This window comes from Hesperophylax consimilis, chromosome 2 (assembly GCF_061612785.1).
Source record: "Hesperophylax consimilis isolate HC1 chromosome 2, BYU_Hcon_1.0, whole genome shotgun sequence".
NCBI lineage: Eukaryota > Metazoa > Arthropoda > Insecta > Trichoptera > Limnephilidae > Hesperophylax > Hesperophylax consimilis.
The window spans coordinates 28018950-28035009 of record NC_142837.1 but is presented as its reverse complement, the minus strand read 5'-3'; the positions used below and the strand labels follow the sequence as shown (position 1 = coordinate 28035009).

At 34.1% G+C, this 16060-nt stretch overlaps 1 protein-coding gene across 1 annotated transcript; it reads left to right on the top strand.

Moving 5' to 3' along the window:
- Positions 1-7402: 7402 nt before the first annotated feature.
- On the top strand, positions 7403-13070 carry LOC149425872 (uncharacterized). The gene is made up of 3 exons (XM_089642014.1): positions 7403-7564; positions 8729-9491; positions 12309-13070. The coding sequence occupies exons 1-3, from the start codon at positions 7524-7526 to the stop codon at positions 12735-12737; spliced, it is 1233 nt and encodes a 410-aa protein (XP_089498140.1). The 5' UTR covers positions 7403-7523; the 3' UTR covers positions 12738-13070.
- Positions 13071-16060: the final 2990 nt, after the last annotated feature.

Here is a 16060-nt window from a genome sequence, read left to right as displayed (position 1 = left end):
ATATTCTCATATAAGTTATGGGTTCTAAAACCTATTTTTGGTTTTTGTTTTTTTTTCATACTTAACTATTTCTTCGGGTTTGATCCGAGTATATATATGTGGTGATTCGGATCAGTGGAGAGGTCTACAGTAATACGTTTTAAAATGTCAAATGCTTAATATTAAATAAATAAAAATTTCGAAAATGCATTAGTTTTAATTTTTTTCAAGAAAAGATAAAAAATGATCCGAATAGCCTCGGTCTACCCTACTCTAAGAACAAAAGCCTCAAATCTTCCTCCGTTTTTTCCAAACGAACGCACTCGAATTTCAGTGTTCTTGCTATTTCGCTAAATATCAAATCCTTTTCCAGAGATAGGAAGGAACTGGATAAATGACATTCCAGTAAGAACTATGCATATTTTCATTTCAAAACCAAACCGGGGTTACTGATTGGATTCTTACACGCCCGTTCACCGTTGGTAAGGTAAAGCCGGCCTTAGGTCAAGTTTTCCACTGCTCCCCATACGCCGCGTGATGAATACTCCACGTTTTTCAATAAGTCTATATGTATTTTAATTGTCATTAATAAAATATGAAAATTATTGTGATGAAATTTCACGTCTTAAAATAATACCACGTGAATAAAACACAGACCGAAAAGTACTACTACAAGTGAAAACTGATTCTTTTCCGCCACCTTCAATAGGGGAATTAACAAAGATTTTAAAGAAATCGTTATTTTGGAAGATCTCTCTGAAGACGGTTTTATCATGTATGATACAAAAACCACATTTGACTTCAACAACGTTGCTATAGTCCTTCAAATCATGGCCAGCACATATGCCGTGTCATTTGCCATGAAAGAAAAATGTCCGAAACAGTTTTCCAAATTAATTTGCTCTCACCCTTCAAGGGAGTTCCAGGCCATCATTTTGAATTATGAAGAAGGGAAAGGTGAATTTACATATTAATTTTGTTTAAATGGGCAAATTTCAAAATGAAGCCATCATGTACTTGAGGAAATGCCAGAAAACACCTGACTTCAACATCTAATTGGGAGGACACGCCATTAAATGGAATGTTGAAATCACATATCTGGGCCTGACCATGGACTCGTGCCTCAACTGGAAATCTCACCAAGCCAAGATGTGTACGCGACAAGAGATCGGTACGATGAAGCCGATTATCAACAGACGAAGCCTGCTACTTCCCAAAACCAAACTCCTAGTCTACTACTCGCTCATTCGTCTGGTGCGATTCCCGTATGGAACAGTGTCTCACATACAGACCACACGAAACTACAGACGCTTCAAAATATCTGCATTAAAATCACATGCAACGCGAGACTCATAACAAACTTGAAGAGTCTACATGACCGAGAACAAATACCGACTTTGTACGAATTTACAATTAATAATTTGTGACTGAACGGTTTTACAAATCAGTCAGACTTAGTAAAAAGAAACTCATACGAGACATCGGACAATACAATTCCCTGAGCAACTTTACATTTAGATACACACACAGACTCTCTAAACACATCCTGATGGACCACGACCATACCTGGTCCGAATCATACTCAGACGCGGAGGAATAAGCAGCGAGCAGTAGGTACCTATTTCCTAATCTCCCGACTCCCTTCCCAAATAAATAATGTTTAAGTATCTATTTATATAATATAATCTAATTTATAATTTGTCTATATATGTTTATTCTCTATCTTCCCATAAATATTTGTTAACATAAAAACAGACACACACACACACACCTCAAAATTCAGGACATCATATACCGATGTCACTGAAGGCCGCCCCTGGTTCAAGTTGACAGAACGGCCGTTTCTTCCTGGATATCGGTTTTCTGCGATTTTCAATATTCCCACAGACAAATGCGGAGGAATTCCCCCAATAAAGCGCAGCTGAATTTCCCCCCCGATCCCAACATACATGTATAAAGTATATGGCCGCTGTCGGTTGCTGGTGATGCTGATGCTGGAAAAATATGTAATTTTATTAGGGTTTTTGGGTAAACAATTTTTTTCTCTTCCGAGAAAACACAAGGCCTCTATGTCTATAATAGCCAGGTAACGTTAAAAACACCCATATGACGTAAACATTGTGAGGCGTATATGACGTCGTTCTATTTGTATAAAGAACATTAACTTTACATTCAGTAAATTTAAATGATTCACCACTTCATGGAAAATAAGAATCTATAAAAAAATAACCCTTCACATCTGCTAAAGAAGAGGGTAGCGCAACACGGCATAATACCCCAAAAGCAAATCACTGTAATATTTTAATCTCAAATCACTGTTGTTGGAGGATGTTGAAGAAGAGCTGGTGAGGACTGTGAGGTCGACCCGAAAGACTTTCTATACTTAAAGGAGCCATTGCTCTAATTATCAATATCAGTGTTAAATGTGTATTGCATTTTTTCCACCTTTCTTTAGAGATATTTGACACGTATCTTATTACGAAAAACTATTCTCAGCTTAGGGCATATTTCGTTCCAAAGAAATGTTGTAACTCGGTAGTTAAAAGTGAAAGATGTTTTATTTAACATCGGTGAATTTAAAAAAATATATTATATAGAAATATTTCTGGTCTTTTGATATAATGCATGCAAGAAGAGAAATTCCAAAATAGGAATTTTTAGAATGGTCATTACTAATAAGCTTGATTGAAGCATCTTTGTTAAAACTTAGGACGGGTTGCTTCACAGAATTTGAACTATTCATCAAATTTCGAAATTGATTTCAAGTTCGGTAAAGGTTTTATTCTGTGAAAGAACCCGTCCTAAATATAAACATATTGCACACATACATAGGTATTGCTTTAAATATTAGTTATTAAATCAACAAGAGTTTTATGGGGTAAGGAGGGCTAAACTTCCTTTTTTTAGTTGAAGTTAGAACGACAGATTCACTGTCTGAAATTTCTGTATTTTCACCATCTGGGGGGGTCAGGGGGACTCTGGGGGCTTTGCAGGAGGTCCAAGAAGGAATTTTTCAACAAAATCCTTCTACATTATTCACAAAATTACTAACAATTTCAACAACAAGAGACAGCAGAAAGAAAACTTTACAAATACCTTTTTTGGATTATTTTTCGAAGAAGCAAAACAAAGCAAACTGGTGACGGCCAAATGTTATCATTGCAATCGGTGGGCCTAATTGAATGCCCGAAAACGGAGCTAAAGTTGACTATCTTGCTGGAAATATCTGAGGAATATGTACTGAAAATATGATGCTGGCTTATCCGAGCCATTAAATCAATATAATGTTATGGAGACTCGTGGAGTTGTTCAAATACAATAAGGTACACAAATCGACCAAATATTTTTTTAGATACCAAGATATTAACATTATATTTATCAATTTAATCATTCGAAGCAAGTTGTTTGCAACCATAGAATAGATGTGTCATATTTCGTTAAGTAACACATAAAACCTTTACCAATATAATAAATTACACGTTTTTATTATGAGCACTGAATGCGACTAATAATTGAAGTTCCAAAATCCTACTCAAAAAGATACTAACTCAAAATTATACTTCCCAGACATAACTTTGTTTTTTTTTTAAATAGTTGTTTTTTTACACCCAGCTGAACTTTTACCCGGATTATAAGAACAGAACATAATTTTTAAAATGTTTTTAAACCTATTAATGTTATGCTTTTTTACAGGATGGGAAGGTGGATGGGAAGGTACCTGTCTGGACGAGTAGCTTCAGTAACTTTCAATAAATATACATCACCTGAAACTCCCATCGAATTTGGAGTTCCCCAGGGTTCTGTACTGGGTCCCATTCTCTTCATTCTATATACTAATCGTCTCGAACGACTCATTCACTCAGCTGGCTTTGAATCACAAGGCTACGCGGATGATCGTTTGATTTTCAAGTTTTGCTCCCCGGATGAAAAAGACGTCCTTAAAAACGAGGTGGTTAGTTTCATTGACACGGTTTCAAGTTGGATGTCTGTTAATAAACTCAAACTTAATCCGACAAAGACGGAATTTATTTGGATAGCTTCTCCTGGAAGACAAGCCCTCATCGACTCCAGTCCAATCCGTATTCAGAATACAAATATAATCCCTTCTACGGAAATAAAATTTCTAGGTTTCACTTTAGACAATTGTCTTTCTCTTGAATTGCAAGTTTCAAAAACTGTAAGTGCTGGCTTTTTCCATCTAAGGCAGATAAAATCAATTGGGAGATGCCTTCCCTTTGATGGAGCAAAATCACTCATTAATTCGTTCGTTGTCTCACGTATGGACTATTGTAATAGTGCATATGCTGGCCTACCTAAAAAACAATTCAACAGAATCCAGTCCGTTTTCAATGCTGCGGCGAGAATGATTTTTGGTGAATCTAAGCATTGTCGTATAACCCCGCTTCTAAGGGATCGTCTTCATTGGCTTCGATGCCCTGAAAGAATAGAGTTCAAGATCTGCTTAATGACCTTCAAAGCATTGCAGGGAATGGCGCCAGCCTATATATCGGAATTATGTGTCCGACAAAACCTAAGCGATAGACAGCTTACTCTGAGGTCAGCAGATCTAGATGTTACCAATCGTTTAATCGAACTTTCTCGGTCAAATCGAGCTGTTTACTATGATCGCTCTTTTCGTGTAGCTGGCCCACTCATTTGGAATAAACTTCCCCCAGCCCTTACCAATATACAAAATTTGGCTGAATTTAAACGGGTTTTAAAAACAAAATTATTCAAAAAATCATATTTAATAATTTAAAATCATTTATATTCTCATGAATCTAAGCTTCTTTTTAATATACTATAAAAAGCCAGGTTTTGAAGTTTTCCGGTAATTGTTTGGTTTCGGTTTCCTCCTTATTGTACTTTTATGTTTAATGTCCACCTATTATATAATATTTTAATGTTTTCCTGTTTTATATAATATTTTAATTTTAAAGTTCTTATTTTTCGTGCACTGTCACTGTCTTTTATTGTTGTCCACTACTAAAATGGCACTGTTATTGTTAAATTTTATTCTCTGCTTTTGTGTAAACCGTTTATTCTTTATTTCATGTTATGTAATTAATTTTTTTTAAAGGAACACAGTAGGAAATTTTATTTTAAGTTTATTATAGTTAAGCGCACTTGAAGTGAAATAACACAAAACTGCGCTATATAAATGTTATGTTATTATTATTATTATTATTATTATAAGGTGTTTATAGACTGGCAAAGAGTAAGATATTGTTGTCCATTAACTGAAGTATGCTATACTCTATGCATGTCAAAAGACCAATTGCTTGATCTCTACTACAAGACCCTGGGATTAAACACGAAAGGCATGGACTATGATGTTCAAAAATCCTTTCCCAAAATAGTGTTTATGAAAAAAATTAGAAATGTTGTTTTTGGACTATCGATCACAGTCACGGGAGCTCTACATATGATCATATTATGCGAGTCAGTAGACTTCAAACGGGAGAATATCAATCAAATGAAGAAAATAATATATCCAGGGAATTACACATTAGCGGTCTAGCTTTCAGAAGAGTCAACGAAATGGTTGATTTCTTTGAAAAAAATGATTTCATTTGAGCAATTTTTAAGTCTGCGAAGTACGACGAAGAAAATGTAAAGTGACTGAATGCATTTGATATTATTCTCAATTACCTTTTTTGATTCTCTCATTATACTTACACTATGTGTTTCATTATATTTATTCTACTCTTCCGGATATACTGTTTTATAAAATGTGGGTATTAAAAATGTTTAAAAGAAAGTTATTTGGTTTCTAAAAACATCGTTTGTCTAGTAAAATATAAGGCTGTTATATATATTTTTACTTATTTATCTTAATTTTTGATATTACTACACGGGTGATGTATAACTTGCCTATCTTACTAGGAAACCCTGTGTTGAGTGCAGGCGCTAGTTCTAAGTAGACGTTTGCGTATACCGACCTACCTCGTAATATATTTATTAACATTTACCCCACGCAAGAGGCTCTGATGAAAATAATTTCCCTCAGGGCATATGTCATCTTTTGGGATGCTTTGTAGGTGGTTTTTTTTAATGAAAAGGAGGAAGAGAAGTTCTGAGAAAGTGGAAGGTATGAGGATTGGGTAGGAAACTAGGGATCAGTATGTTGAGTGATGATCAGTATATTAATAAATATCTCCCACTGCGGCCCAAGGCGATGGGTCGATGGCTCTCATATCTTACTTCACCTTTCTACAAATTCTATTCGCCCGATAGGAAAACACCATAATATACACTCGTTTAATATTACACTGCTGTTATACTGTCTAATTGTAAATAAAATTCCAAAATATCACACAACATACTTCCAGCTATCTCTAAAAACTTTCAATGTGTTATTAAAGAAAGACTATTGAAATATCTCGAACACAACAAAATTCTAAAGTCAAAACAATACGGTTTCAGAAGACAGTCTTACACTAAATGTGCAGCTTTCGATTTCATTTCGAATATACAGAAACACATTGAATGTGGTGATTTTACGGGGCAATATTTATTGATCAAAAGAAGGCTTTTGACACAGTGGATCATAACGTATTGATCGAAAAACTGAAACATTTGGGCATTGTTGGCACTCCCCTGGAACTTTTCTTATCTTACCAATAGAATCGCTTTTGGCAGTAGAATTGAGTGGAGTCACGAGTAACTTAGGTAAAATAATATGTGGAGTGCCCCAGGGATCAATTCTTGAACCGTTGCTGTTCCTAATCTATGTTAATAGCATAACAAAGTTGGGTATTGAAGGAACTCTACAGCTTTATGCGGACGATACAGTAATTTTTGATAAAAAACCGAATATGGCGGAGCTTGAAACGGAAATTAATGTTGATGTTTCCCATCCCACAAGCTGGTTGAGAATAAACAAACTGAAAATAAAACGAACACAATATCCCCATAAATCATGTGAATTTAATAAAAGAAAATTCCTCCTATAACTGGTGTACTATGTAGGCTTCAAGGATTACTACCCATTCATTTACTATTTTTGGTGTATTATGCCATGGTTCATTCACACCTATCCTATCTCTGCTGTATCTGTGGTTTTACCTCAAAGAAACTGATAGCTGACATGCAGGTGGTCCGAAACCGAGCTATCAGAAATGTTCTTGCTCTTCCTCAGTTTCCAGTATCCTTCCAATCACAGTCCTTCACAAACATGAAATCACGAACACCATCCTACAAATTATCCAACAATCTGTAACAGTTATATTTGCCACGCCTGCAACCTATTAAGATAGAACTGTTACTGAATCTCGGCTGGCCACAAACACTTGCACCAGGCTTCTTGCGCCACACTTGGTATTGTTAAATTTAAAGAATAAGTTTGGAACGCGGGGGCCCGATGGTTTTAACCTAAACTGGCTAAACTCAGTTTTCAGCGGGCGAGCGGCAGGGGTGGACATTTTGTATTTTCTGGCGGGAGATCTCTTGACGAAATGGCTACGCGTCAATTAATCTTTTTATACTGGACACTGTTTCCTTAATTACTTTTATTTTGTAAGAGGAAGAGTAAGAGGAAGGATATGACAATCATATCTACATGGCGCCCTACTCTGTTACTAAGGTTAGTTGATCTCTTGTGTTACAATGTCACTTTTACGAACCTAATTTGTAACACCGTAAATTCCATGCTGCCAGAGTTTCCTCATCGAACCTGGCACATGGCCCTGAGATATTGAATCCATTAAATAATAGAGTCTCATGTTAAATTGCTTGATAATAAATATTTGTTAACCTTATCATTACTTTATTCTTTTATCATTGCAATCATTTCTAATAGCTATACAACCTTTATACAATGGCGCCCAAAGCATTTATTTTGCAAATTAATAAAATCATTACAATGGCGCACCAACATGTCTTTTATGATTAGTTTACCTTCTTTATTGTTTATTACAAATCAACCCACACTATCAAGCTTATTTAGAATCAAGACATCCACAGCCACAATACTCGTCATAGCAATAAAATCCGCATTCCTCTTACACACACTACAAAATATTGAATAATGTCTCTTAACTATATTACCTACACACTCTATAACTCTCTTCCAGATATGAATAAAAACAGCCAGCATATAAAAAAATTTAAAGTACTTAACGCTTTAAAAGAATATTTTTTTAAACAGATAAAAATTAAAATACCTATTCTTGTCGTGTTGTGTTTTGTCTTGTTTCTTTCTCTCTCCTTTTCTATCCCCTGTTTTTGCAATCGAGCATAATCTATTTTTACCCATGTATTAGTAGGTAACTACCTTTTTGTAAATTCCTACCTTGGCTTTGTGCTTACGTGTATATCCTTGTTTGTTTCTTTTTTGGTTTTTTCGTTTGTTCTTCTTGTCCTACCTTTATTTATTTTTGTACTGTTTTGTATGTGCAACTAATAATTTTGATATCAAAATGCCAATGTAAAATTGTACCTATTAACTTCCACAATGGCTACTCTCTTCTCGTTTATTGTTTTCTTAATCATTATTGGTGTGTGCAATATGTGGGTACACATACAAAACACATAATGTGTTAAGTATATCAAATAAATAAAATAAGATAAGATAAAACTTTCGTCGGTAATACACAGCACACTCTTGTTATCTTTTCTGCTGATACTCGAAGTAATAAGTACTTAACATAGGTCTCATCCAAATCATACTTTTTTACAAAACGAAAGTTGAAATATTTACCAAAATGTCTAAAAATTCTGATAACCAAATTGTGTCTCAAATATCCAGTGATTTAAGGGGCCTCATCGACCAAATTGCGAGTGAAGTTCACATCAAGGGCTATGAAATTACATGTAAGCAACAACAATTTACAGGAGATAATTTTTGTGGAGAAATTTCACGTGTTCAGATAACACCACATAAAGGAAACAGTGACCAAAAAGTACTCAATTTATTTGTGAAAACAGCACCCACGGATTCGATCTCAAGAAACGCTTTACCAATACATAATATTTACGTTGCTGAAGTATTCGCCTATACCAAAATAATACCTGCCTTCTACAGACTCCACGATGAATTAAACATTTTGAGAGAAAATCGATTCTTATCCGCCACTTTCTACAAGGGTATCGATAAAGAATTCAAAGAAATTGTTATTCTGGAAGATCTCTCCGAGAACGGTTTTATCATGACTGATAAAAAATCCACATTTGACTACGACCACACTGCTTTAGTCCTTAAAAACATGGCTAGGATACATGCCGCGTCATTCGTCATGAAAGAAAAACACCCGGAACAGTTTTCCGAGTTAACAGACCATCTTTCAAAAGAAAATAATATTGGGGAGCACTTGATATCAATGATTGAAAATATTGCTGCTACAACAGTAACTCATATTGAATGCCCGAAGAACAGAGCGAAAGTAGACTGTTTTACTGGAAAAATCAGAGGAATATATACGGAATTACTTGATGCCGCTTTATCTGAGCCATATAATGTTGTATGTCACGGTGACTCGTGGAGTAACAACATGCTGTTCAAATATAATAAGGTAAACAAAATTATCTTAACATTTTTATTTTAAATTTTTAAGATTTTTACAATAAATATGAAAATACTCGTAAAACATGTTCACAGTGCATTATAAAATAAAATCATAGTAGCTTTTCCTCACCATAAAGAGACAAGTCTCGTGTGTTTGGTGAGGGAATTCAATCTCAGATTATAAAATCAAATGTAAGTAAGTATTAAGTAATCCAAACAATAATAATAACAGAAAATATTTAAGGAAAAAACCAAAGTTTATCGAAAACAAAAAAAATAACATTTTTAAAAAAGAATCTTCCAAGATTGAACGAAAGGAGAATGTATGACGTAGAAGTGAATGGTAGAAATTGAGGATGCCTGAAAAATATTTGACATGTATCAAACGAATCAAATACCTATGTGTAGTAAAATGAGGCGTTTGTGATGAACAAAGAATGGAGTGTAAAATTTATGGCGGGATCAAGGGAAACAAATACTTTAATTTATTTTATTTTCACCTAAAACTACACCCAGTTTTTAGTTACCTACATTAGAGTTCACAACCTCAAAACTTTAATCCAAACATTTAATGCTGGGTGTCAGCTAGTAATATATGTATATGTTTTCATCATGAAACCAAAGCTTAAAAAGTACTGAAATCAGCTTTGATTTTGTGGTTGAATTTTTTTTTAATTTTCTTCACTATCATCCATAAAATTTCAACGAAATTTAGATCAAGAGAGTCCCTTGACATTTAAAAATACTCATTTGGCTTTATTCACTCGAGCAATAGAGATTTCCGTGTGTTCGGTTTTCGATTCAGCCATTTGATTTAACCTCCAAATATTAATACGAAACTGCTAAGTGTGGTTTAAGGCCAACGAATCCACCTAGATTTCACTGTTTTTCCTAAATTTTCAGGTTTTTAAATTTATAAATGATTAAAATCACCCACCTAAATTTGGGTAGCCATCGTTCGAATGGTTCAAATACTTTTTGTTTTTTATTAGATCTTTGGTACGGGCCCAAGGACTTGTTGAAAAATCCATTTTTCGTGTATTGTATTTGTATGTGTATTCCTTTTTGAAGTACTAGTTATAACTGAAAAATTTGAAAATTACCTCTTCTGTCAATAAAATTCTGAAATGTCTGAAAAATGCTCGACCCAATTAATTCGCTTACCACTGTACCTATGTTTCTCCTTCGCTCTGCTTTCTTATCTTTTTTTCTCTACCTAAGTACATCTCTGATTATAATCAATGACTGTAATGTTATGTTCTTTTGGTGTAAGTATGTCTCCGTTTACGATAATTATTATCGAAGAAAAAAAGGTTTTTTTTAAATTTTATTTTTAAGCTATTTTGTTACACTGTACAATAACCCGAACGCCACAACACGGCCATGTGCCTAGACTGGTAAATTCGTAAGACACCTGTTGAAACAAACTCCGTATTATGCTGAATACATTTTTTTGAATAGCAAGCTTTGTTATTAGACTAGGTCGCAATATCCGACGAACTAATTGATTTTCTTCCCGGCTCCAAAAAAACATTATTTATTTACGAAGTGTTTGAGGATCAAGAGCACTAACTTCAGAAGGTGATGATACATGATTATACAGGGATTTCCAATAAGAGCTGTTATTTTGAATAACCCGTTATTTCGGTAGATGTTACTTTTGAAGCTGTCATTTTTTGACATTTGACAAGTAGAAACTACGTCATTTATAAAAATGGAACGATACACGCTTCAACAACGCATTGAAATTATTAAAATTCACTTGAGTGAACCAAATGCAAATCATCTTGAGTGATGAGGCACATTTCCACCTCGGTGGCTTCGTCAACAAGCAAAATTGTCGCATCTGGGGCTCGGAAAACCCAAGAGTTATTGTTGAAAAGCCTCTTATTCTTCAACGTGTGACTGTTTGGTGCGGTTTATGGTCCGGCGGAGTCATTGGACCTTACTTTTTAGAAAATGAGGCTACAGCAACAGTTACGGTGAATGGATGGCGCTATCGAGAGATGATTAATGATTTTTTATGGCCGAAATTGGATGGTATTGATCTGGTTAGCGTTTACTTTCAACGAAACCACACAAGCAACGAAACCATTGATCTTTTACGATTGAATATCAAAATAACACATCTTATTGGAAAACCCTATAGAAGTAAAAAAAAATTCATTGTTTTTCCTACACAAAAATAGTTTTCTACAAAATAATCTTTTCCGTGCATACAATTCAACGTTGGAATCTCGAAAACGTTATTTATCTTTTTTACTAACTATCATGTAGAATCACCTGCTTAAGTTAGTGCACTTAACTCGAACATCTTGTATAGATAACAAAAATCTATATTTTTTTTAAAGTTCGTTCGTTCAAAATCTTAAATCTCTGAAAGTTCTTCACTGATTGCTTTGAAATTTTGACACAACGTTGCATTCGATTACGCATACCCTCCACACAGCATCCCCAAAGATGACATAGACCCTGAGGGAAATTATTTTCATCAGGGCCTCCTGTGTGGAGTTAATATAAAAAAAAAATTATAAAAAAAAAATAATTAAAAAAAAAAAATTTAAAAAAAAATGTGTTTTATATACTTACCTATATTATGTATATGTCACCTGTGACAGGTAAAAACATGCTTTTTTTAAAAACATCATCATCTGTTGGGCAAACACGCTCTTTTTTAAACAGCGCCATCTGTTGAAAGTAAAAGCAACACTCGCTATTGTTTATCTATCTGCACAGAAAGACTGCGCCATGGCAACACGTGGCGGGGTACCGCTAGTTATTAATTCAATGTTTGTTCTAAGATCATCATTTTGTTTTTTTACAGGAAGGGAAGGTGAACCAGGTAGTGTTCATTGACTGGCAAATAGTAAGATATTCTTCTCCACTGGCTGACATATGCTACATGCTCTGCGTGTCAACAGATCAATACCTGTTAAATACTCACCTGCACCAATTGCTGGGCCTATACTACGAGACGCTGAGATTGAGCATGCAAGAAATGAGCTGCGATGTTGAAAAATCCTTCCCTAAAGATGTATTTATGGAACATTTCAGAAAGTTTATGCTTTTCGGACTAACGATGGTTTTGGGAGTTATTCCATTAGGCATGTGTGACTCTGAAGACGTCAAGCCGATAGGAGACTATGAGTTTACGAATGGAAATAACTCAACAAAAGCTTTACAAATTAGTGATTTGGGTGTCAGCAGAATAAATGGAATAGTTGATTTCTTTGTGAAAAATCATTATATTTAGGAAAATTTTCACTCTACACTCCCTACATTCTATATTATAATTTTCTTCAATAAGTCAAAACACCATTACCTGTTTTTTTACTTACTAGTCCTTTATTCACTATAATACCAGTCAACTATATTTTCTTAGTAAATACACTGAATTTCGAAAAAATATAAAGTTTTTACAGTTAAGAAGAAATTGTTATCAATTACTGTTTTATTCTAGGCACTATAGCACCAGATTGAAAATTCTAACGATGGCCCTAAATAGGATCCTTGTGATTTTTTCTGTATTTAATAATAAAATGTATTCTACTTGTATGTAGACTATCTCAAAACATCGAATTGTTATCTAAATTTGATGAATTTTAACAATTCATCAAATTACAAAGTTGATTTCCAAGTTCTGTGAAGGTTCTATTCAAGTTCTGTTATTATTTTAGTTTTTTGAAACAACTAACCAATAATGATATAATAACAGAATTATAATAGCACCTTCACTGTACTTGAAAATTAACTTCGAAATTTGGTGAATTGTTGAAATTCTCTGGAACAACCCATCCTAAGTATTATTCCATACTATAGAACATTGTTATGTGTTTTAAGGGGTGAACTCTCAACTAGAGTACACGTACTAACTAGTATATGATATGTGTTGTGTCTCCGGAGTTTCTCACAAACTCTCTCATTAAATAAAACTCCGGCTTCAATAAAACACTTGGTCTTTTAACGTAGGCGGCTCTAGGCTACATTCAACATCGATAAAAGCATAGAGAATTATTCCAAACCTTTCCTGAACTGTCCCAATTGAAAAACCACCATTGTTCTACACACCACAAGCGTGTAAAATGAAAAACCGACATATGTCACCATCTCTTTAAAACATCTAATATTCATCGTGATGTCTCCCTCACGGCCATGACCTAATCGCCCCTTATACTCCGTTCAAAAATGGCGATGTTGGTTGATCAACCTCTGTTGAATGACACTTTAAAGCTAATCGATAATTGTAAACAACCTTTCAACAGAGTTGATCAAGTTTTTAGCCTGAAAAAACAATTAACAATGAACAGCAAATACATTTTGGAAAACCATTGCAACCGGATAGTTAGTTAACACGCAAGCAATTCTACCCCAGCCCTAACTAAATGTGAACACCAAATATCGCGTTCATAAAGTAGTTATAAAAATAATCCAAGAATTTCAATAAAGGAAAAATAAATAAGATCCGAAGTTTGATTAACAAACCCATTCTAAATAACTAACAGCCACAATTGTCTCGCGGATTCAGAAATCGTGAGAAACTCCGTCAGAAGGAAGACAATGGCAGAAGATGGACAGCGGGAACATCATATAGGGCCCCAGAACAGAGACGAGAACATACCCCATCGCTTTCAATAAATGTCAGGTACCTTTAAAAAATATAATTTCACGGAGCCCGTAACTTCTAGCAAACAATTGTTCCATGCAACACGTTTAATATTATTTCGTAATAACATGCATAACTATGTTATCGATAAATGGTACATCACTAATATCTGTAAATAGTGTTTTCAATTGAGATGATTCCTTAAAAGATGGCCCATACCCCGCTGAGCGTTTACAAAATGGCTGCCGGCAATCAGACACGAGAGAATGGCTTAGGTAAATATTAATGTGTTTATACTGTTTATGTGTTTAATTTTCCTTTCTGCTCGCACACTGTTAATCTAACTATCTCGTGAATAGCACAATTATATGTTATTTATTATAGCCTCGCCATAATATAACAAGTTGAGGGACTAAAGTTAAAAGCCCGTCCACTTTTGCTGTTTAAGTGCGAGTCAACGTTTGAGTTTTACACCGAATGTTATATTATATTATGTTATATTATATTATATAATGTTATAGACATAGAAATAAGATATTTTGATTCGGTGGATACTGCAGACAAGCTGGCATGTGAAAGCTTTGTTGGTCTACCTATTTTGTTAAATAAATTTTTAAAAAATAAAATAAAATTTAAAAAATAAAAAAATCGACGTGTCTGAACACATGTTTCAACTCACTTGCGATTTTTAGTTCATTGCGTCCCCTAGTGAAATAAGGCGTTTATATTTAATGTCTGTAGGTCACCATTTATATATTTATCTTCCATATTTCCAGAATGGAAGATACTCTTAGTATCACCCTGATGTAAGAATTGTAATGTAATGAAATCAAAAAAGTGGAGACTTTAAAATGAAATTTCCAGTGTCAGATATCTTAATGATATTTCTAGTCTATTTTTTTAAATAAATTTTTGATGAGGGTAAAGTTGTCGAATTCCGCTGCACGCTTAGTTTGCAAAATTTAAAAAAAAATTACATTTGGATTTGATTTAATTACCCACTACAAGAAACAACTGTTTTGTTTACGGGGGAGATGGTAAAGATGCATTAAAGTGCCATATTTACTCAATCGCGTTCTGGGTTAATTTTGAAGGTTAGGAAACACGCTTAAATTCTTTCGATAAACAAAACAAATAATCTATTGTGTGCATTTATTTCCATATTCCCCGACTTAAATTGTTGTTTCTAGTAGTAATTAAGTTGAAATCAAATATTGTTATTTATATATAAATGCGTATTATGCATGCCATGCAGCGGAATTCGGCAACTTACCAAATTGTTTATCATAAATGATTTCAATACCCTTCAGTATCTTTTAGTACTGTAATGCCATCTCTCTCAAAATACTATCACATTCACCTAATTCGAATCTTCTTGGAATAGATTTTCTAACCCAAATATGACGTTTTTGTGCTTTTTCAATGACATGTTCTCAAGATCGTTCCGCAAAACAATTTCAGTTGACGCCATCTTGATTATTAATATCGGTTCAAGTGAAACGTCTGAACGAAATCTTGTTCAAGTTTTGACGTTCAGTTAAAGTCGTTCAACTAAAATCGCACCGTCTGAAACCGCCATAAGCTTTTTTCGGAACCCAATTTTTACTTAGACGAAAGACATAGTGCCATCTCGTTTATTCTATGACGCGCATAGGGACAGAAGATGCCAAAGCCTTCTTCATTCCTTATGTATATCTGTTTGATTTCTAAACATAATAACATGAAATAAACAAATATTTCTTGCGTTATTGTTTCTATTTCTATTTGTTGGTACCTAATTATGAAAAAAAATATTTGAACTAACCCAAATATTCCAGCATGTTTTTTTTATTTTTTTTTTAGGCCAATAAGCGTACCCAGTTTTTTTTATTATCTTTCCTCCCCATTGTATAAAACTAAGAATAAAAAAAAAACGATTACACGTTAACTGATTTTAGTTGAAAAAATTTCACAGAACAGAGTGGCACTAAGAT

Excerpts from the sequence above, each read along its gene's own strand:
- LOC149425872 (XM_089642014.1), top strand. The coding sequence starts at position 7,524 with ATGACAATCATATCTACATGGCGCCCTACTCTGTTACTAAG. Across the intron at positions 7,565-8,728 it reads CGCCCTACTCTGTTACTAAG|TGATTTAAGGGGCCTCATCG; the intron begins GTTAGTTGATCT and ends TCAAATATCCAG. Across the intron at positions 9,492-12,308 it reads TGCTGTTCAAATATAATAAG|GAAGGGAAGGTGAACCAGGT; the intron begins GTAAACAAAATT and ends GTTTTTTTACAG.